At 39.0% G+C, this 23,637-nt stretch overlaps 1 protein-coding gene and 1 long non-coding RNA gene across 3 annotated transcripts in view; one reads left to right on the top strand and one right to left on the bottom strand.

Moving 5' to 3' along the window:
* Positions 1–16,953, bottom strand: part of LOC130583914 (uncharacterized) — a 65,509-nt gene extending 48,556 nt beyond the window's left edge. For both annotated transcript variants that reach the window (XR_008966463.1, XR_008966464.1), the window contains exon 1: positions 16,834–16,953. This is a non-coding gene — a long non-coding RNA (uncharacterized LOC130583914). The remainder of the gene's footprint in view (positions 1–16,833) is intronic.
* PDE5A (phosphodiesterase 5A) overlaps positions 1–23,637 on the top strand; it is a 103,612-nt gene that overhangs the window by 28,990 nt on the left and 50,985 nt on the right. The window contains exon 3 of the mRNA XM_057383584.1: positions 18,315–18,417. Coding sequence (XP_057239567.1) covers positions 18,335–18,417 — 83 coding nt within the window. The 5' untranslated portion in view covers positions 18,315–18,334. The remainder of the gene's footprint in view (positions 1–18,314; positions 18,418–23,637) is intronic.

The following is a 23,637-nucleotide window of genomic DNA, read 5'->3' as shown; positions in this document are numbered from 1 at the left end:
AGAAATAGCTAAACACTGAAAATTTGTTCCAGAAACATTCTTGAGAAAATTGTTTTCCTGAAATACATAATCATGCTTATTTTTTTACATTCCAGTGTTTTTACTGGTTTGGTAGCCTTGACAGGAGGCATGAATCACAAACTTACAAGCAGACAGCATTCTGCATTCCTTTTTGTGGAAAACTTGGCCCCTCATGGTTTTTGCAAGATAGACCACGGGAATATACAACAGGAAGATTGCTTATTTCAGTTTCATTTACATAAAAATGAAAAAATTGTACACGTTTACAGTTACAGCTATAATGTCAAAAATTTCTTTATTCTTTACTAAGCAGGTAGTCATTGTTTTATAAAAATAATTAGTTTGACTGGAATACTCTGTGAGTATTGACTGAGAACAGAGGGGCAGTGGAGTCAGCTGAATTCCGTACTGAGGAATTTTTGGTAAATATACCATCCAGCCTTTATATTTCAGAAAGTTATTATTTGTTTCAGAAAGATAACTAATGTCAGTCCATATGACATTTTTCTGAGGGCTCAATAKTCACAATTCAGTATCTGAGTTGTTTGCTCAACTTAGTTCCTCTTCCTGACCGGATAGCCTTCCGGACTAAATTTGTTTCAAATAAACTCTATCTCATCATTGAATTAATCTCAATTTCAAATCCAACAGTCACTTTCTGCAAACGCATTTTCACAACAAGCAAATAAAAATGAGTGCTGGGAAAAGGGTSAATATTTTCCTGTAATGCTGTTGTAGACTCCGATCATCTGGCCTCCCGTAAAATAGACCAGCAGAAAAAAAAGTGATAAACAACTGGCCAACACTTATCTACTTATTTAGAAACAGTTTCTTGGTGAAGATTTGTGATTAAGACTTTGCATATGTCCTCAGCTGCRAGGCAGGATATGTACTTTATCCAGCCACACAAGAAGGTAGCATCTTTAATTCCCAGTTGTGAAAGGAAATTGGGCACGATGCCAAGGCAGCACTCCTTACACACGCACTGTCCTCTGAGACAGATCTATGTGGACCTCAAAGTACTGGGTTGGGGCTACAGGAATCTTGTAGGGCCATAACAGCAACCACATATTTCCAGAGGGATCAGGGCTCCATGCTGACARCCTGCCCTCCCACACTAGAACAGTTTTCAAGTTGTTTGAACAAATGACTTTGAAAAAAAATGCAGATCAAAAGAGCTCTTCCTTGCAAGGGCATCAAAAGACGGATGGTAGCACACACAGTTCACTTGTGCTGGGTGTGCAAAGTGAGACCTGTGTAACGAGAACAGTGCTGTTAATGTGAACATTTGCACAAGGATTTTCATGGGTAAGCACCAGGAAAACACACTGTGAAGACAGTAGATCAAGTTCTACAGATTTAAGCAGTTCAGGTCACCTAATATCMCTTCCAAATCTCTCTGTAGGACAGMAAGACAAGTATTACCTGTAAAAGGGCTACRATTATTACTTGCACAAAGTCTGGGACTCTGTCACTTCTTGGCTGTTCTAAGTGCTTACCAGCTTGTAGGATTAAAGCTGATATTCATATAGGAGACATCCTGGAGCTGAGATCTCTGTTTCTGCTTTGAACTGGGGTATGCAGCTTTGTCCTCCAGAGACAAAGTTTCAACATCTGTCAGAGAAGGTCTGAAAATACTATCTTTTCCCTAAAGAGAGCATTGTAAAGTGGATTAGTTAACACTAAGAGAGGGTTTAGGGTTTCAGGAAACTAAGTGCCATAGAAATGCACGGTGCTGTGATCCCTTTATCATGGAATATTTTTGTCATCTGAAAGTGGCAATTTCCTTACAGATCAAACTTTGTTCCACTGTTATCCCATGACATCCCTAAAAACAGACACCACAGATYTTTCCCTGCATTTCTTATTTCAGATGCAGAGTCCTCCACTCCCTCTGCTTCAAACAGTTGACTACAGTAACAGTTCTGCTTCCACACTGCAGAACACTTGGAGTTTTACACCTCACATTTGGGTTATTTTTGTATAGGAAATACTAATGGTGACAGCAATGAAAGGAAACAGCCTTTCCGAGTTGTGAACTCCTAGGTGAGCTGCCTTTGTTTGCTGGAGTCAAAGCGTGGTATGAACGTTCTAAATTAAGAATCAAAGCATTCCATATCTCTGAGTACATGTATAAATCAGGAGAATTTATAAAATACTTCAAGCCCTTGAACAACAGCAGGACACCACAGCCCATTCCAGAATCAGTTTTGCACTGGTTCGTTACCATTTTATATGCAGTTGGGCATATATCTGATAAACACTCCTACGTAACTGTGCTTATTTTTTAAAAAAAGCATTTTACATGTTAAAACAAAGATGCAAATAACAGGCTGCAAACCAAAACACCAAGTGCAAACACTCATAAATTTTCAGAACTTTGAGATCTTAAAAAACTTCGCATTCTGGATCCAAGCTTTCTCATATTGATTTTGAGTTTACTGAATGGCTGGAGACTTCAGAGTGGATGAAATTCAGCCAGAAAATGCTCCAAGTTTCTAAAACTCAAAAACTTAACCTGAATCTGAAGAATGTAATGAGTTTCTCTTTGTACAATTTATTTTGTATTTGGTACACATCCATTAAATTAYGCATACTTTTAAAATACACAAGCTTATAGTAAATGCCTCCAGAGCATTCAGAACAAAAGACCATTTCTCAGTATTTTAATACTATACATTGAAGAAGACACAAATCAATACAAAATATGTTCTTTTGAATGTGTGCTTTCAAAGGTTCCTCTTTCTACTGCATGTTAAGCCATTCTTTTGCAGAATTGTATTATTGAGAAATGAAGAGGAAAGCAAAACTATGAATCTTAAATATTTAGCATTCACTAGTGTTATGTCTGTATTACTATCTCATGTCAAGTTAGGGGAAAAGGATCTCCAATGTGAGTGCAAAGCTGAATAGTTCTGTTCCTTATCAAAAAGGAAGGATGTATCAAATGCAGGTTCCACTGGGGTCTGTCCCAGCATTGTTCAGTGCTTCCACTCCTTACCCAAATGGCAGCTGACAGAAGARGCTCATCTGATTTAGAGACAAATGAAGTCAAGAATAGGATTCCATGTAGTTGTGACAAACTGAATATAGGAATTTAAAACTTTTTATCTTTTTCAACTCCTRCAAGTGTAAGCACCACGTTTAGGAATAATAACCTGTACAAATACAGAACATGGAACGGCTGAGGAAGGAGAAATTCGGATAGAAAACAGTATAGAAATGACAGCTGATCGTAGACCAGACTGAATTAAAAATGTCATGCTGCTGCCAACACAGAGTGTCATTCTGGAATGTGGACAGCAGACAAGTTTGCAGAGTAACCCTTCTGCTAGAGCAGCACTGATAAGGCTTTAGCTCYGTCACTGTGGCTGGGTCAGGGACCACACTTCAAGATATCTATGGATTGGTCAGAGACAGTCCCAAACATAGCAATAAAAATGATAAAGTGATCTATAAAATATGAATTATGGTAAACTATTGGAAAAGTGGGATATTTAGCCAAAAAGAATGAGGGAAACCTTGATAACAGTCTCTCAGACACGTAGAAGTAGCAGGATTAAATTCAAGAAAGATCCAGGCTGCATCATCAGAAATATTTTGTAACAAAAGGGCAATGAAAAGCAGGAAAGTCTGAGCTTTTGTGCAACCCCACTGCAGATTTCAAGGCAAGCTGGCAAGTGTCTGCCAGGAAGGACCAAAAGGCTGCTGCTTTGCCTTGAATCAGGCAACTTCATATTCCTTCCAGCCCTATGATTCTGTTTGCTCTTTATCCTGTTTCATTCAAAGCACTAAATGTCCTGACAGACACCACACAGTGAAATACGTTTGATTTCAATAAGGCCAAAATACGTCCCTCATTATCCACCTTCCACTTTTACATTCTCCTGAAGGCAAAAGACAATTATTGTCCTCATTCACCCAATTGTTTTAGTGAAACATCAGCTTSTCAGGGATGATATAGAAACTGAAAGGCTCAAGCCTGTGAGATGTGAACATTGTGGGCCTGCCACAGATATAAAATGAAGGTTAAGAAGAACCAGATTCATACTTCTGTTTAAGGAARTGTCTCAATGTCTGGCAGTTTGTTCAGAAGGCTCATTATCTTGCATACAGAGACTGAGCTGTACGTATTTCATYCAGGCAGAAAGAAAACAGAAAATGAAATCTTGAACACTGGTATAAACATCTGCAAAACATTTTTTGTTGTTTAATTTACAATTTYAGATGACTGGTACAGCTCAGACTGAAAGGACAGAAGTGATGCAAGTAACCACAGGAACTAAGAAATGCCAACAATGGCATTAATCTTTCTACAGAGATTTTCTGGAATCTCCATAGAAAAGTTGGACTGTAGGGAAGTTTTGGGTTTGTTTTTTTTTTTAAATAGCCCAAGTTTTATATCAGATGTCCATCCACAGCTCATTTGGAGCTATTACAGGGATTAGGGGAAAGGGATAAGCTGTAATAACAAGTCAAACCATGCCAAGCCAATATGGGCATTGTTCAGGAAGTCATGCCAAATGACATCCCGAGCACACAATGTGGAGAGAGGATCTGCCAACAATTTTAATTTGTGAGAAATTGTCTCAGGATTTTGTTTCACTTCGATAGTAACATGTTTAAAAAAATCTGTCAGYCAGTTCATAGGGGCTGGCTGCAGGCCAGGTGTGAAAGTGTGATGAAGAGGGCCATTAGTGAAAAATGCCAAGCTCTGAGTTTCATGTCATTAATATTTATGACACAGTGTGAAGAATCTTACTTAAATGCCACTTTGTGTGTGGGTTGGGGTAAAGGAAAAGAGGGATGCAAGGCAAGGAGAGCTTCAGTATTTATTCTAAAGTGTGCAGGCATCTTGACAGGAAACAAAACCCTTGACAGACACTGGGTAGCAATAATTAGTCTAATGTTTGGATAGTTACACTTTATCTGACCTCTGATTTTAATGCCATAAAATTCTAAAAACGCCTGCTCTGTCGAGCYGCCAAGTGGAATCCATTTGGATGGGTATTTGGAAACCAAATATCATTTTTAACCATCATCTATTATTTTGGGCAAATTGCCTGAAGTAGACTGAACCTCAAATATTTATTTCATGCCAGCCTGCTCATCCTGAATTATGCTGTGATTTCAGGCAGACCATATATTTTGTTCAGTATGATGCTATAACTCCTACAAGAACCTGCTGAAATCCTGGAGTAACTGAATCCTCCCTTTGCAGAGAGTGGGAARGAAATTGTGCTGCAGGCAGTGCTGCCCTAGACCCTTCCTGGGTCACAGAAGGTGGCGAGGCTTTTTCACATGCAGGATTTCCACAAGCAATGGGGTTTGTGCACTCACTGGATTCAGAGTTTGGGTTTCTTCATAGGGAAACTCTGTACTGTTGGTGTGACCTGCCCTGGGGTGACAATGCTCTGCACTTTGTCACATGGCTGCAGTGAGTCCCTCTCATAAAGCTCACATCAGATTTGCATGAAGTATGTAGCGAGTCATCATCTCGCTGTTTTTACTGCAAATTGTCTCCTTCTCTTGACATAAATAGTCTGTTTYATGTCATAACTTAATTCCTACAAACCGCTGTGTTTTTTCAACTTACATTGTTATATCAAGAAATAAATGTGCACTGTGCACATAATATTTTTCATGCAAGTGTCTGGCATGCATATTGCTTACACAAAAATACTGCATTGTTTAAGAAAGAGAAGAATTTAGAGAGAGCTGATATAAAATATCTTTTTTTTATTTTAAGCAGTAAGTCCTTGGAGATTACTTGTTTTTTTCAAATGACAGCATTTCACAGGCTAAAAAGAAAAATCTGCTGTTCAAAACACAGAGAACTACCAACTGAAATCAAAGTTACAATTCTATACAAAAGAATCCTGATATTTGTAGTRCTAAARTATAAAATGAMATCCTGAATTGGAAYTAACTGCTGAAAATTTATTTTAGCRTATGCTAACAGAAATCTGGTCATGCACTGTGTTACCCAGGAAATGTATCAACTTTGAAGTCACTATCTCCTGTTTCTATTCAGAGAAGGTCAAAGCTAAGGTCCAGCAGGAATCCAGGAATTTTTAAGGCAAGGATGAGTTAACCCATGTGGCATGTTGTCCTAAATTATTGCTTTGCAACTATATCCATCTAGAGTATGCAGGAATATCCAGAAGTTAAGAATAGATGATTGCATTAGCACTACACAATCAGTCCTGAAATAAGTAAGAGTTTGGTTTCTCTCTCACTTTAAACTGATAAACAATGACCAAGGAGAAATTCCTCCTAATGAATTTCAATGGAATTCTCATTAGTAGGTTATCCACTGTTGTACTCCAGTGGCTGTTTAAATCTGACTATCATACATTTGCCAGCCTCGAGCCAGGGTCCATATTGATAAACTGAAAAATGCTTCTTGCCATTTCAAAAGAAATCTCACCGGAAGGAGAAAAAGCCCTGTTAGATATTCCTGGGAGGGCCATGTTCAAGGGGCAGTGAGGGTCTGGGCTGGCTGGAGGCTCACTTGCAGCAGCGTTAAGGTAAAGGAAAGCTTGTCCAGCATCTGGAAGGGTTTAGCTTTTACTGAGCGTTTTGTACTGAGCACTGAGATTATCTTATCTCCTTTCCACCTCTGTKCGATGCAGGACGTGCGTTTCAACACGGGTATTGTTAGTGGGATTGCTACATCCACACAATTGCATCATCCCAGTGACAACTTTGGATACAATTCCTCAGCATTTGATTCCTCTTCCTGCAAAGAGGGGAAGGCCTTGTACTTCAGGCCTAATGAGAGTGACTGGAAGCTGATCCCAAAGATGCTGAACACGGATGATCAGGACTCCAAAGCAAGAGTTTAGATGAAGAGTTGGGCTGAGAAGGTCCCTGACTCGCAACTCTTGGGAGGTAGCAGGACCCYCCAGCTGCCTGGCCATTAATGAGCTGAGGGTGCTCAGTATTTTGCATAACCCAGCTATAAATGCATTACATTTAACTGCATAATTTCAGGGATAAGGGAACATCTGTCATCCAATAACAGCAAACACCATCTGCTTTTGTATCACCGTATTCCTACTTACTTGAACAAATGGAGCTCAAGGGACACTGGACACTGCTTAGGAAAAACAAAATTTATTTAGACTTCTTACTTTGCCCTTCTGCACGTTTTGTACAGCTATAATGAAAGGCTTTGCTCRCAAAAGCTTTCATTAGAGTAATTTGCTATTTGTGCTTTCTCTGCTATAATTTCAGAATTATATCATTTTTCTCTATTAAGTTCACGGAAACTATCCAAACTAGTTATGAAATAACTCACCTCCCACTACTCCAGACCTTAGCCAGTAGCCTATTTCTTTTTTCAAGATAATATCAGGGGTCTTTTTTGATCTTTTCTGCTTCTGCCTGGAAGAATRGCTGGTCCAGCCTTCTGCTTCTCTTTGCTGGTACTAAAACAAAAGAACTGCAAAGGCAGCATGGTATCAGGCAAAAAATCTCCTCTGMAAGATTAAAGTAGACCTCTGGAATTTTGCCAAAAGAAATTTACAGTTGAGTTGGTTTGAACACTTTGCACTGTTCATAATTTATAGTGACTTCTTATTAATAATTTTAACGTCTGGAGGAAAATGAAATTATACTSTACTGCACTGTGGAGTCAAATTTTAAGGATGTTCAAATTATCTACTAGATAATTGTTCCTCTTCTGGCTTTTGACTATGACTGTTCCTTMTGTTACTTGATTAAACAGATAGCAGAGCATGTGTCCTGGTCTGCAGTAGGAAATGGTTCTTTAGGAAGCGTTGGGAAATCTATCATTTCTCTCACTACTCCAATGCACTCTAAAGGCAGTTAATGATAACAACTGATGCTGTGTTTTCCAAATTTAGCCCTCAAGRGACTGATGTGCTGAGTGTCTCCAGAAGAGTACTTGTCTGGAAAATCAAACTTAGGGACCAGCATAGAAAAGGATGCTAGAGTAAGCTAAATGAACCAAATATAAACAGCTCCAAGAACTAAGAGGAAATTAGGGGAGAATTAGAACAACTCATATAAATCTAGAGAGACAAAAAAATGCCTATTTGGAATCTCGGAATCCAAAATTGAAATTTGTATCTAGTGCTTGGTCTAACTTTTCAGACAACATTTTACAGTGTTTGGAATTTGCTAAACAATTTGTACATTTTATTATAATTTATAGAAACCATCTCTCTGTTTCCCTAAATATGTACAGAGGCAAGGCCTGTAGATAGGTTTTGTACATATTTGACCAATTATATCCATGCACAAACTCCCTCAAAGAATAAACCATTCTATTTGAAATGCCTTTAAGCTCACAGATGAAGTTCCAGCTTTAAAGTGACCGGGATTTCTAAAGCCCCAAATTCTTCATCAGAGTTCCACACTTGCACCTCTGTTCTCACTATAAAAATGCAAAGTGGCCTCTCAAGGTAATGGCGAATATTATTCATCTCACAATAGGACCTGAGAACCTGAATGACTGTTCCCACTGTTTTTAGAACTGAGCAGTATCTGTAATACGAGGCTGTCTTGTAGGTTTAGGTTATCAGCTCCTAACAGACTGGGGGTAGGAGGAGAAACAAGCTCTGAGAGACAAAATGTTACAGCTCTATTGAATTCCAGTCAAGCAAACGGCACGACAGAACAYGTTAACTCCTGAATTATCACAGAAACTGGAGCAGCCCCTGAACTGAGACTCACGTATTTGTGTGTCATTGTTTGAAACTACCTTCTAAATTACTGAAATAAAGCTTTGCATATCCTTGCAAGTTGAGAGAAAATAAGAATTAAAATTCCCAACGAACACATCTGAAACAGCCTCCAGTATTCTGCTGCCTTGAGAGCCAACACTCAAAGCCAGACACAGTGAGATTTTTCTGGTTTTATCTGCACCAYAAGCTGTGGTACAGCACGAACATAATTGAGCTGTTCCTGACCACTCTGCCTCAGCTGCTGAAAACAGGACCCTTATTAGTGCTGACATTAGTGCAAGCTTATTTATCTCACTCTCCCTCCACTGGATTAYTACCATGCTTCTCAGAATGTCTTCTCAGCCTTAAATTAAATTGCAAATTATAATGGAAATTAAATTGTTCCTTTTTCCTGGCTATCTTTGGTTTCAAGAAGGCTGTTCTTCCCAAACAAACAGTACCATAAGGCCTCGGRAAAAAAGGCATGGAGAGAAGCCACTGGTCTTCTTCTGGCTGAAGATCAACAGGATGAAAATGTTTCTGTCATGATGACACTTCTAGATTACCATCTCCTGGTATTTTTTAACATAAGTGAAAGGTATTTAAACCCTGAAAGTAATCCAGGTTACTTTAAATGTTACTAGAAGTATTTTGCTTTGTTGTTTTGGGTTTTTTTCTCTAAATGAATGCTGTTTAGCACAAATTTCATTAATACCCTGTTATCATATTATAGGGATCAGTAACCTCTGCTGAAGAAAGGGCAAGTTTTGATGAGAAACTGTAATGAATCTGCACTGGGGGGCATTAACCTCACTGCTGAGGTTTGCTGGAGCCTGAGCAGGGCCCGGCTCAGCAGCCTCACTAAGGTCTGGCTAACAAAAACAAGTCCTGCATATGGGATGTAAAACGAGTCAGGAAAACATCTTTCTTTACAAAGCTGCATGGAACACAGTCCATTCCCTTGGATAATTTCCAGTCATTAACCATTTCATTAGTACTGAATACTTCAGTGCCTCTGAGTGCCCACCAGAACTCTCCACTGCGGCACAGCCCCCACTATATATTCCATACATAATGTGCCATGTGGGGCATTTAAGTGTATTTCCCTAAATAGAAAATGTTCTCTGAAAACTTTTTTTGGTTAAGTTCCTGGAAAGAATTATGGGGGTTTTTTTTGACTTTTCAGAGAAGACAAGTTCCAAAGTGGCAAATTCATTCTTGCAGCAGTAAAAGGAATTTGAACTTGCCTTAACAAGTGAGTACTTTAGGGCAGTCTGCAAAAAACCCTGAGATACAGTTATACATACATATTTTTACACATTTATATATGAGCTTTTCCAGTCTGGTTGGATAAAAGACTTAAGAGTTTTTAAGAGATCACATGCAGTACGTGTCTACTCACTGGTGATGAAGTAACAGCGCCTCTTCTGCTGTTTGTAACTGATACAGAGTAAATCCCTTTCCCTCTTTCTCTGAAAGCCCTTATATTCTTTYACACATAAATTACAAAAGGAAACAAAAATCTTTCCAGTACAAGACATGGGTGGATGATACACTTTTAATTGTCCTTGCTAGGAAYGTCAAAGCAGGCAGTGCAATCCCTATTTCAGCAATAAGAATAAACCCTTGTTTGAAAGGTGTCTGCTTCCTAGATCATCTCATAGAAAAGATAAGTTGGCAACTTTCTCCACTTCCAGTCACTGACATATTTYCATATATCACATGAAAATACATGGAAAAATAATGATTCAAACTCAAAGATCAGTGTTCTAGCATAGAAGGCAAGTAAAATATAACCTATGACAAAAGAGATCCCATGTATTTATAGTGCAACTTCTGGCCAAATTCCACTGGATGATATTGGCAGGCTGGTGTTTCAAATCCATGTTCAGTGCATGTGTGATTCATTTAATTCATCCATATGGGATTCTGAACATTTATTGTGAATTAACATTYTTTTTCAGTAATAAATTAATAAGTAGTTATAACAAAGATAATCTTAATTCGTGACAGGGGTAGAAACAGAGATAAGGAATTCTGACAACAGTACGGGCAGTGGAGGAGATGMAGGGAGAAGCGCCTGCTTGGGACGGCCCTGCTGCCCCTCTGTGTGTGCATGCCTCTATCAGAAGGTGACAGCCACAAAATATCAAAGRCTGTTTTTCCTCTCAGAACTCACTGTCTGTTGTTTTTTCTCAAAACACGAGTCCATCTGTGTCTTCCCAAGCTATGGACATGCGGCGACATCTGCRTCACTTTGAAAAAACCGTGTGTGTTTGCTTCTCACGGGAAGTGGGAATTGCCAAGAAATAATTGTCAAGACCCTTTGTTGTTTTTCCTTTTTATACCTGTTATTTCTGAGCAAAAACAACCTAAATCTCCTACCCGTACCAATGCCAATCTGATTTAAGCTCACAGAGTTGGGGAGAATAAGGCTCTTGAAGCATCAGAACAAATATTCTCGATTCCAGAGAACATCTATTTACTTCATCAGATCACACAGATAACCCATATCTCTACTGAGCTCTCATTGACATCACTGTACTTCCTGTGTGGTAGCAAAGTTCTTAGGGCTGCTCTCAGGGCTCATACACTGTATTAGTCACTCAGAAATATTCAGACTGATGGACAGTTCTAAGTATTCCCRAGACAGCACTGGAGCCAGAGACAAGACCATTCATGTAAATTATTATGGGACAGAAGCAGTAAATATGTTATTTTAGAAAAAGCTGAATCTGGTCATTTAAGGAAAAATAGTAACAGCTTTTAAAGCAAAATTGTCATTGTGAAATAACACACAACCATTATTTAGATTTGGTACTCCCTTACAGTTTTGATAGAAATACCACTTCAGGTGCAGATCTCCCAAAGAGGACAAAAATGCCATCATAAAGAAACTTCTGCTTTATACTGTATTTGCATAAATACAGATAAACCCTGCTGAAACGAGTCACTCAAAACATACAGCACAGGGTAGAGAGGAGGATGTGACCCACTGCATAGTGACTGTGCTTCTCAAATTGAGTTAGTTTTGCAGTGGTGATGAGATTGTGACAGTGAAGGGGACAGCAAAGTATTATCCACTGCAGCCTTTTCTGATCCTGAGCCTGGGAAGTTTCTACTGCATTCTGCAAGAGGGAGGTTACTGATGGGCATTAATCTGTGCATCATATCCTGTCCTTTGCTCAGAAATACGAAACAATGAGCCATTCTTTGCCATGAAATACCTGAATTTCACAATTTTACCCTTTATTCATCATTATGATTGATTTATTTCAACATACCTAGTAAGTGCCAAACATTTTATTTCAGCTCTGCAAAATATGTGGGATTTTCCTGAGGAAAACCAAGYCACACAATAACACTGTTGATTAAAACCACAACATCTACCATCCAATGCAGTTAATGACTTATCCCTTCTGTGGCAGGAGGRACATTATTTTGATAGTAGGGATGATAAATTATGGAAACAAATTAAAAATTTTTATCAAAACCTTTTGGATGCATCCTTTAAAAAAACCCCATCAGTTCTTCATTAATTTTCCTTTTTCTTTAGAGATTRCATTTGCAAGTTGCAGCTCACCCTTAACTAACAAAAGTTTACTTATACACAAGGGAACCATTGCATGAAATGTTCACAGTGATGAGAGGAGAATAAAAAGTAAACAAAATTTAAATATTTCGGTTTCTCAGGACCAAATTACCTTTTCAATCACATTAAAAATCTGCTTTACATTTCCCAAAGTAAGAACTTCTGGCTTGACAGCCAAAAATACAGACTTATGGGAATGGAGTACAATTTCATAAATATTGGTRTTTATCTGCAGAAGGTTCCAGGTTAGTAAGCAAAGTCACAGGATTATCCAGCAAAGGAAAACCTATAAAATCTTAGCTAGCAGTGGCATTATGTAGCAAGCTGGCATTAATCTGAGACAGTTATCTGGTGAAAAGAAATCATCTTTCTACAGGAGCATCCTTGGTGTTCAGAKCTCTGGTTTACAGTCACATTCTCAAAGTACTAGAAAGTCAGAAGAAGAGACAGATTTCCTCTGAGRGAGTCCTATCTCTGGGCACCAGTAGCTTTTTCTTCCAGACAGGATTATCCTGTGGGATTTGTATGAACTTTCTTTGAAGGCCACAGTTTTTACTTCAGAATGGCTCAGACTGTTCTGAGCTGCAGGTATTTTGAAAGCAAAAGTAAGTTTCCATACAAGGTTAAAAATATTCCCTGAGTCCTCTCCCACAATAGACTGCAGGAGCTGGACACTACTGTGCTATCAATACAGTGAGTATATTTTTCAGGAGCAAAATACAAACATTGAGTTAGAACACTTAATATAAGTTTGCTAAGTACTTTTGCTTCCTTTCTTGGTCATGGTTATGAGAGTGTTTGTTTAAATGAGGAGGAAAATGAATAGATTCCCCAGACTTCCYTCCATTGCCAGCAAATAGAGCACTCACCATCGTCCTTTGCATAACACGTGGTGAAAAGGGAAAAATTATATTCCCCTGTTAAAATACTTGTTGTCTGTCACTACTTTGCTTTTCACTTTTCCTAGAAATGTATACTTAGGGCTACTTCAYTTTCTACTGACTTCTGCAGGGCCTCAGACAAACATCTTTGATCTACATTCTGCGCTCTCGTGAGCCAGCATTAACCCTGAGATTTTCTACCACCCTGACAGCAACGTTGAGGAGGGATGGGGACATGGCAGTGTGCTTTGAGGCTGCCCAGAGGGTGACAGCTTTTTAGAACGAGGTTTAGTCAACCACAGCCAAAGTGTGGTGTTGAGCAGAAGAGAAGGATGCCACTCCAACCTCCCACTTCTGGGCTGCAGAGCTGCCTGGCACTGGCACATTAAAAGGTTCTTTGAAGAGAGAGCTGTACACCCTGCTCTGTGGASAAGGATCTCAGCCACAGCACTGACAGATCAATCTCTTGCAAAGGACATTAAAACTCTTACATGCAAATAAAAAAGCTTCTTTCCTTAACTTGTGGGATRTAGAACTCCCAAGAAGGAATTTTAATGCAATATGCAAGTATCATTTCCTACCAGATTCACAGAGATAGACTTTACAGAGATAAAGACAACAGTATTAACTATGCATTAACTTCATATCCCTTTTCAATGAATTTCTGCCTCATCCCCATGTGTCAAACATCTGTGAACRATTCTGCCAAAACTCTGGAAGCTGGCAGGGAACTACCAGACATCAGGGAAAGCATCTGTGCTCTGGACAGCAGGATGAATGAATGGTGCTGCTCCTCTGCCTGCAGACCACATGCCATGCCAGCTGYTGGACAGGATGAATTGGAAGGCAGATCAATGAGAGGCTCTCTGAGAGAGGCCGTAGAGCACTCCAAAACCATTTTGTTCCCTCTCACTCCCCTGCTTTTATGCACTGMTCATATTGCTTCAGTTATTCAACTTCTTGAATGTGATAAACATTAACAAAGCAGCAAGTTCTCCTCCCAGCATTGAATTTTTTAGTAATTCCTTATGCAGTGAGCTTACAGTCTGCTCCTTTGGCAGGGTCAGACAGCTCAGATTACACCGCCACCTTCCTGCATTAGCACCCAGGGATTTATGGAGAAAGTTTCTATTCTGCTTTGTAGTCAGTAAAAATCAACAAGACCAGCAGCACAACTAGCTTCATTGTAATGCCCYATTCTGAAGGGAACATTGTTGTTGATTACTCAAATGTTTTTACCTTTAATGGTTTTCTTTGAATTGCTTCATTTCATTGTGTTGTGCTTAGCTCACTGACTAATCTGCTCCACTGAGGAAAGAAGTATCAGCTGTATTTTTCTGAATTTTGAAATAAAAACAGATTAAGTTGAATTCAAATCACCCATTTTGCCACCAAGGAAGAATGTAAATATTAAAAAAGCTTTTCTCATCATTTTGAAGGCCTTTTCTTCTGTATTTACTCTTGAGCTCTTTTTATTTGATCTTAGTGAACATATCTGTGTTGGCATGAACAGTACCCAGAGAGAATTTCGGGCCTGCTATCTCCGAATTAGATTCTTGATTAAATAAACCACATTTTGACAGCCTTAGAGTTGTCTTTTAAAAATCAAGACATCGAGCCAGAGCACAGAAACACTCTGTACAAAACACAAAGGCCTGGTCCGTGTCCCAAGGACCTTTGCTGTACAGAACTGTGAGCAGAACMCAGCGAGATCAAAAGGCGAGCAACAGCAGTGTGCGTGGTCAGACAATGAGGGCTCTCTGTTGCTGTTGACTCGTGTCTCTAAGTGCTGCCATAGAAGAGTTTCCTGAGGGAGATGTGGATAGGGGTCAGTATTTTGCTCTTGCACTACAGTGTGAGGTATTTTCAAGTGCTGGTGACGATAAGAGCAAGAACAAAATGGAATATGGTGAAATGTGGTGAGAACACCAGAGACACCAGAAAAGAACTTTACTCTTGAGTTGGAAGCTGAGAGGTCAATATGCAGAGGGACAATTCTCCAATTCCTTCTAAAAGAAACTAAAACTAGGCGGGCAAAGTTAAGCAAGGTAAGGAAGTTGGGCTGCCCCCACACTGTTCTTGCAAGTAGTGGGTAAGACATGAGTAACCTTGGTGTTACCAGAGGGAAAGGAGCAAGAGCACAGACAGAACGTAGCCTGAAGCAAGAGAGCTGTTTGCTCTGGGAGCATCAGAGTAAATCCAGCTGCATTTTTTYTATTTGTATTTTGTGGCTGCCGGGTTTTCAAGTGAATCATATGAACACCTTCCTGGCACAGTACAGAGCTCCAGCTGAAGCTTTAGCACCAGCAGAATGCAATTCTCTGCTGCCTGGGTACCATCCCCTCTTGAGATGGTCACTGCCACCCCGACTCTCAGTGAARGCATGAAAATTGTGCCTCTTTTTGAGATGTTCACAGTGTTTAGTTACATTTRTCTTTCCACTGGATGTGCCTCATGCTGCCTAATGAATTTGAAGGGTCCTGGAGCTGYGGGAACTGACAGATATTCAAAGATACAAATATACAAACACACAAATTGAAAGATATTTCACCCCCCTTTTTAAAAACACTAACTTATAGTATGAGCTTCAGAAATTAGTTTATATTACTATTCATGAGCATAACTCTTCAGAAACAGCAAGAATCCTGGGGGAATTAAAAGAACAAGAAGAAGAAGAAAGAAGCTCTGTTTTTGAATAAGGGAGGCTGTTTGAATACGAAGCTTTCCTACTGAGATGTGAAGTGACCAAACTGTCCCAGGGCTTTGAGGCACTTGGAATGATAAACAGCCAGAGCATGCAGGGACCCCCGAAGCAAGGGAGGACTGTTAGCAAATAGAAACAATAGTACTGGGCATGTTTCAGGTCAATGCTCAGCTGGGCTGTATCTGTGGTAAAATCTACTTTCTGTAAGTTTTTATGGCTGGAAAGTGCTTGGGAGAACTTGCAGCATTCACTCAATTTTACCAGATTGTTTAGGAACAACTGTTATTTATTTCCTTTCCTCATTAGTAATTATAAACACCATAGAACTCCAATTCCTGTTCCTTTTGTTTCTACAGATGTATTTATATCTTTTTTTTGTTATACACTCTCCATTCTAAAAAAATTAATACTCTAGAAAGCAATAGAATTACAAGATTACAGCAACACCAACATTTGTTTTACCTGGTTGTTATACTAAACTCCACACATCAGTTAAAATGAATATTAGTCCATATAAAATTAACATCTTTCAACATCACTAAAAATGCAAAATCACCAAGAAGACTTATTTGTTTTGTGCTGGTTTTTTTTTTCTTTTGCTTTTGGTTTTCATTCTGTACAACTCCATATTCTCTTACTTCCCCAAACTACTTTTAAGTACAAAACAAGGTCAGACTTTTATTCACACACAGAGATCAAGAAATTAAGTCAACCAGTAAGTGCTTAGAGGGAAGAACTGTGATTTATCTCCTATAAACTAACAAAAATATTTTCTTTAAGACAGTTATGCTAGAAGCAAAATCAATCCACATCTGAAAGACAAACAGCAGATTGAAAGAAGACATGAATTTATCAAAAGAGCTATTCTGGTCAATTAGCAATGACATGTTCGGTTTCCTTTTCACTGAAARAATCTGTGGTGGCAAATGTTTCCTCCCTTACCTTAAAGAAAGAGCAGAGGAAAAGATGTGATTCAGGGGCCTGAAGTAGCTGTTTTCTTGTTAATACAGAATGCAGTCATGTCAATACAAATTTAATCAGCAGTCAGGGTTTCCTCACAAAAGCCGTAATTCAGYTGTCAAAGAAAAAATAGATTTTGGCAGTTATAATCAAAATGCACACCCTGCAAATTCAGATAACACAGTATAAATGAATCTGAAGTCTGTATAAATGTACTGAAGCCKAGTTCTCTGTCTATGCTTTTACCTGTTAATGTCACTGGACTGGCAGAGTTTAGGCAACATAAAATTCTTACAAAACACAGAAGCTCTTCTACATCACTAACAAAGGAAAACAAAATGGCAGAGAAAGACCGTGTCCACACAAAATCCTGCTTTGCAGTCCATTTTGCACCTCTGTCCCCCAGTCTCACATAGAAAAGAGGAAAACAGCAGGGATATATCCTGTGCTCAGTGCAGGATGAACTGAGAAGCCAGGCTGCAGCCTGCAGGCACTCAGCTTCCTCGCAGACTGGCCCATGCTGTGTCACTTTTCATTTCCCCAGGGGTGCTCATATTACTCTTTGAGCCATGAGAACACCATACAGACTTGTTTCCACATAAACATTTTACTCTGGRAATAAATAAAATTAAAATAAATTCAATAAGCTCAAATAAAAATTGGTTTTTCTTCAAGGTTCTAWAAAGAGAGCAGACTTAGAGGCCAGAAAGCAGGAATGTCAGGCACAGCTGGTAGCTCACAAGCAGCTRGAAGGAGTTTTAGGCTCATCAAAAGTCTCCTTAATATTGCTCCRTATTGGAACAGTTTAGCAAAATTATGTGCTTATTTCCATCCTGCTGTCCCCACATTCCTTACTCTTTCTGGCAGCTTTCTTCTCACAGTTTGACTCTCCCCTGATCTAAAAACTTCACTGAAGGCCTCCAAAGTGGGGTGCCCCACAGCAAACAGGGAGGGATGAGCCAGCTACGTGTTTTTGGGGTTGAGATGCTCCTTCAGCACGAGCTCAGGGCAGCAGATCAGGCAGCCACCAGAGAGGTGCATGCTGTTTTCAGATGCTCAYATGATCCATTTGGGAGCAAAGGTGCCAAATGAGGTCTGCCACGTTGTTGACATTATTCCTTCTGTCTCTCCCAGAAGTAAGTGTGTAGCCCCTGTGGCTGTAGAAAGATGGATTAAAAATCATCTCCCTGAGGATTTAGAAGAAAAAGTGTAATACTCAAACCAAGTGACTCATTTGATGTCATTTTAGCTRTGACAGAAACTTTTTCTACAACCTAAGTAGAATTCCATAAACGTTCCATTTTGCTACAGCCACCTGTAGGACAGGAATAGTGAYAACTATTACTGTCCTCATTAATCTAATGGAGGGACAATGATTAATTAAAAAACCTCATAAGCGATGCAAATGGTTTTTGGACTCCAACAAAAATGAATTTAATTTGTCCCTTGTATTGGTTTTGCAGCAGTACATGAAGTACCAACTATGCTAAAGGCTGCAGAAGCACATGGCCATGGACAACCCCTGCCTCAGAAACCTAACGGTGTGCAACCTGCCAGTGAGGAAATGTGAGTAGCAATTTCAGAAATGTAGCACCAAATGTGATAAGATGGGTAGTTATCAGAACTTGGACCCAGTAGTTTTTGTAATACTCACTCATTTCCCGAGAAATACAGCTTCATTTTTTCAGGAAGGCAGCGTGATGCTGAGCCCAAGCTATTTGATGGGCAAATCTAAAGATCCATTTCACTAATTTGCTCGAATAATTTTCTTCTTTTATTTACCAGAGAGAAACTAGTTACCAAGTATCAAAAGGTTTTGAAAGTTCCAGGTGCTCAAACCAGCCAAAGMTTTCAAAAAAAGAGATGAGATGGCATGAACAGGCACTGTGGGGAAAACCTCTCMATGAGATTGCTGCTGATTTGGGATCAGCAATGGTACATTGTGAATACTCACAGACTCCCTTGGTTGAACAAACACCTACACCACAGATGTCTTCAGGGATAGGTATGAAAACTACAGGAGAATACAAAACTATGCTATACGCCTCCAAAAAAAAATCAAATGGGATGACACTCACTCGTATATAACCACCTCTTTTCTGACTGTTCTCATACATTTTCTTCTTGAGTATAATTACAATSCAATGCCAACCCATTATATTCACTTAGCCATGCTGCAGTGAGCCTTAGTCACAAACTAATCTCTTASACATTTTCCTTTCACATTCTTCAGAGCAGTGAAGATGTTGTGGTTATACCTTTAGGTTATATTATCAATGGTAAACATGACTATCTCTTTATTTGCTGTATTTACTGTTCAATTTTTCTACTGCTCTTTCACAATCAAAGATTGATGTTTTACTTCATTCCYAGAATACATCTGTACATTGCTGAAGTGCCCTGAAAATTACTTTTATGCCCACTGCATAACACTTCATTCCAGTGCCACTAAAATATCCCTCGTGTGATCTATTAATGCAGAAATTCGTATATTCACTACTAAGATTCCAAAATATCAAGAAATAAAATAATACCAGTTTAACGGGTATGAATCCTAAACCTCAGTAAGATAAAATTAAAAAGAACCAAACTAAGCAAAACATGTCTTGAAATTCCACATAAGATCCCCAAGACAGAGGAGAAGCAAGCATTGTTCCATTATTTAATAAGGAAATTGCAGATCATTTTGCCTGACATCAACGTCAGGGAAACTGATGGAAAGGCTGGTACAGGAAGAAATCAGCGTACAATTAAAGGATGATAGTACAATTAACGCCAGTCAACACAGCAAATTAGCTTTGTCAGGAATAAAAAAAACCTTCCTCTTTTCCCATGAGACCATGAATTAGTTTGATAAAGTAAACTCCTGTAAGATTTCATTAGGGCTTTGGCTAACAGCTCTACAGGACTTTTGATAAAAGCCCCAGCAAYGTATACTATCAGTCTGGTCCATACCAGATGGACCCAAATCATACTGAATGATCTAAACAAAAATATAAAATTATTGATTGAAAAAGCTGCAAATTACAAAAAGTTGTAGAGATATAAATAACGGGAAGGGCAGGCCCTTAATACACACCAACTACAAACACTTAGTAAGGTCTGGCCTGTATTTTTATACAGAGAAATCRAAGCTTTTCATTAAAGGAACAAAGAAAATCAGTCTCATTTACAAGCTACAAATTATTTGTGAAAAGTTACTGTGAAAAAAAAAAGGAACAGTACTAGAAGGCCCAAGCAGAAGCACATCCTCAGAAAAAAGTGTAGGCAAAAATCATTCTTGCCCAAGGTGGGTTAAACCATGATTTAGGAGTTGGTGTCACTACATCTCTCTATGGTTTCAGAAAGATAATTACGGGCAGAATGTGCTGACAAAACAGCTCCAGAAAACCAAGGGCTTTACTGAAAGAAATGATACTGATTCGTGATGATAGGGAGCCTTCAAAAACTCCAGCTGTTAGGTTAACGTGTGAGAGGTTTACCAGAGAACTGTGGTGTACAAGTACAGAAATTTTGAATGCCCAAATTGCAGCGGTATGTACTTGAACGAAACCTCACTAATTTTGCATTTCTATAGTTTGCCACTGAGTCTTCATCTCTGAACAACCTCAACTAGCAAAAAAGCCCATTATAATTTGGCTCAATAATTACCTGTAAGACTAAGTATAAACTCAATACTTGAATTCAAAATCATAATTATTAGTAAGAGTACTAATAAGAACAACTGTTAATTGAAAATTACTAAGTAATTGCTAAGATACTCTTTAAAAATAAACGAAGTATCATGTAAATACAGGGTTTGGTATGCCATTGAGAAGGGCCTGTAATGAAATGTGCTCTACACATTTCCTACTCACCCATTACCTCCCAAGGGAAATCCACCAAACCCTATGCATACATGATAGAATTCTCCACATGTCAGAAGCCCAGAAGGATCTGCGGAATGTCACTGGAACTGAACTACACAGGTGCACAGTTAGCCCATATGAACCAGTCATTGCACTATCTTTGCTGTTATCCCACATGACACAACCATGGCATCATCTCCCTGCTTAGATCCTACAGTCCTTGATCCTAAATCCACTTACAGTTTCACCTATCTGCATCAAACCCCAGCACTGCCCAGACCTGTGCCCTGCAGCAAATCTGCCCTAAGCTTGGTGAGGCCAAGTACACAGTGGAAGCCAGGCATAGAATTCAACATGAGCTTGATAAATTGGAGAAATGTTTTGCAAGCATGGGATGAAATTAAAAATGTTCAAGAGCAAGAAAATGCAGTTAGGTAGACGTAAACATACAAACACGCAGCACCTGACTACATAATAAGGATATCAAAAAAGGGAACAGACAGTACAGAAGTCAGCAATATCAGGCTGTTGCCAAGAACACATGAGCAGAGGTGACTGTATTAGCAGGAGAAGAGCTTGCAAGGAACCTAAAATATCCCTTCCACTTCACTGAGTATGGATATGTGTTCAGCTGCATTACTTGATCCTAGTTTGGTGACACACAGCAATAATGGTAGGGACAATCTAGGGAATGCCCAAAGTGAAAAAGAATTATCAGAGGGCTGGAAAACAGGACATTCAAGGAAGAACTGAAAGATGTGGCACTACTTAGCTTGAAGGAGAGAAGGCTGAGAAAAAGAGAGAGACTTGATAACAGCTTTCCAACTTATCCTGAGACTTCCAATGGAAATCAGAGAAAGCAAAAATTTGAGCATACTGGTCGATTTACACATTAATTGCTAATATATGAAACTCAAATCCTAAATTATGTTTTTCAGGAGATAAGGTTTGATCATCTTTTCCAGACAAATATCCATGTATTACAAACATCTAAGGCTGCTGCCTTCCTGACATGAACAAAAATTTTGCTGGGTACTTTGATTGACGCAAATGCTCAATCACATTCAAATCAAAATAGGAGGAAGCTACTATTTTCCATGGCTTCCTGTAGGACATATGCACTGTTATCCCAGAGGAGAGGGCAGGTTATGCAATTGCTGAGCAGCTCTGGGGAAACATTTCCAGCAATTATTTGGAACGGACTGAGAGAATAAACTTATAAGACCTTCTCATCGTTTAGTATTTTTACCACTAAATAACAATTAGATTTTAAATGAACTGGATTTTGCTTGCTGTTTCACTCTCCTTATGCAACGGAATGGAAGGGAAATGGAAACTTGCCTTACTAGTATTAGGATTCTTCCACTGTGTGTGTGTGAATGTGCTGGCTAATAAAGAAGTAGAATAATTTCCTCTGTCTTACCATATTCTAGCCTCACTGGCCATACAGTACAGTCCTAAACTTGATTTAGGAGCCAAAATGGACCAACTGTTTTCCAGATTTAAGGGATTGTAGAAAGGCAGCCAATTCCCACTCCTTAGCAAAGCTAAATGCTGTTCCAATTCATCTAATGAATAAGTCAGACAAGTTAACAATGTTGACATCTGAAACCTTACTTTTTTTCTCTTTTAAAGGGAAACGAAATAGAAACATATTACTTTCAAATAAATTTAAATAAATATAGAGTTCTTTGGGCCTAAAATATCACATAAATACGTCTTCTCTGCTTACATACTTCCATATTTGTTCTTACTAATTATCATGAGTTAACAGCATTTCTAATTTATGTGCCTTGAGCATAAAAAAAAAACCCCACTTTTTTATCTCCTTACATGACAACATTTGCAAAACATGAAAAGAAAGATTTCAGCTAAATAACTTTTCCATCCACCAGTCCTGCAATAGCACAGACTACTGATGGAAAAGCTTCCTGGCTTCAACATTGAGCTCTCAAGCAGCTTCTAAACCTGAACTGGACATTTTTATTTGTATGTCATTACTACAAGCCCTTCTTGATTTAGAGCTACTCCACATCAATTCTGTCCTCCGAGCTCAGGAAACAAACTGAAAAGCTGGGCGAGAGCTAAGATATATGGAGCTTTTTCAGAGCACTTTGGAAGCCAAAATTATGGAAGACTTTTTCCACTTTGACCATTCATTCTTTGTTATGCTTGGCCTTCATCTCCTCCTGTCACCTTAAAAATGAAAACAACATGTTCATTATTATTCATGGAAATTCATCGGATACGGAGAAAGTATCCCTTTTTCCCCCCAACTGTTCCATTTTTATTTCTTTTGGGAAGGACTGTGCTATTCTTTGCTTGGGTAGCAGTCCTTTGAAATGTTTCTTCACCTCTGAATTCACAGGAAGAGTCATTTGCATTGGCTTTAGTGGTTCTTATCTGAAGGTTAAATAAGGGCTCCAGCAGCAGCAGCTGCACCCAGGGGTCCCAGTTCCTTGGGGCACGGAGCACAGGGATGCTGGATGCATCTCAGCTGGCCTGGTATTTAACGTTACGTGTTTACAGCACTCCTTGGTGCAATCTCTGTTCTTGACTAGGGCATACTGGATGCTAGCACAGGATAAATGCTTATTTCTATTAGAGCTATTCCTAATTACATGAAATGAGATGCTATCTATTGCAGCTGACATAATTGCATTGACCATTACCTTGTTATTCTCCTATGAGACAGAGAGAAAATACTATCTTACTTTTTAAATACCAGTAATCAAATTATATATTTGTATTTCTCCTTTTGTAAACAAACTCTTTCTGCCTCTTTACAGAAAAGATATTTCCATGTGTTTGGTACTTCTTGTTTTTCCTGTCTAAATCACCTCTGATGATTCTGCAGTTGCTTTTTGAGATTGGATAAGCAGCACTATGACCAATATTTCATATGAGACCACTCAGAGAATGGCATTTCAGTTACTTA

The sequence above is a fragment of the Malurus melanocephalus genome, unplaced genomic scaffold (assembly GCF_030028575.1).
Source record: "Malurus melanocephalus ecotype Western Australia unplaced genomic scaffold, MMel_1.1 scaffold_643, whole genome shotgun sequence".
Lineage (NCBI taxonomy): Eukaryota > Metazoa > Chordata > Aves > Passeriformes > Maluridae > Malurus > Malurus melanocephalus.
This window is presented reverse-complemented; position numbering and strand designations above follow the sequence as displayed.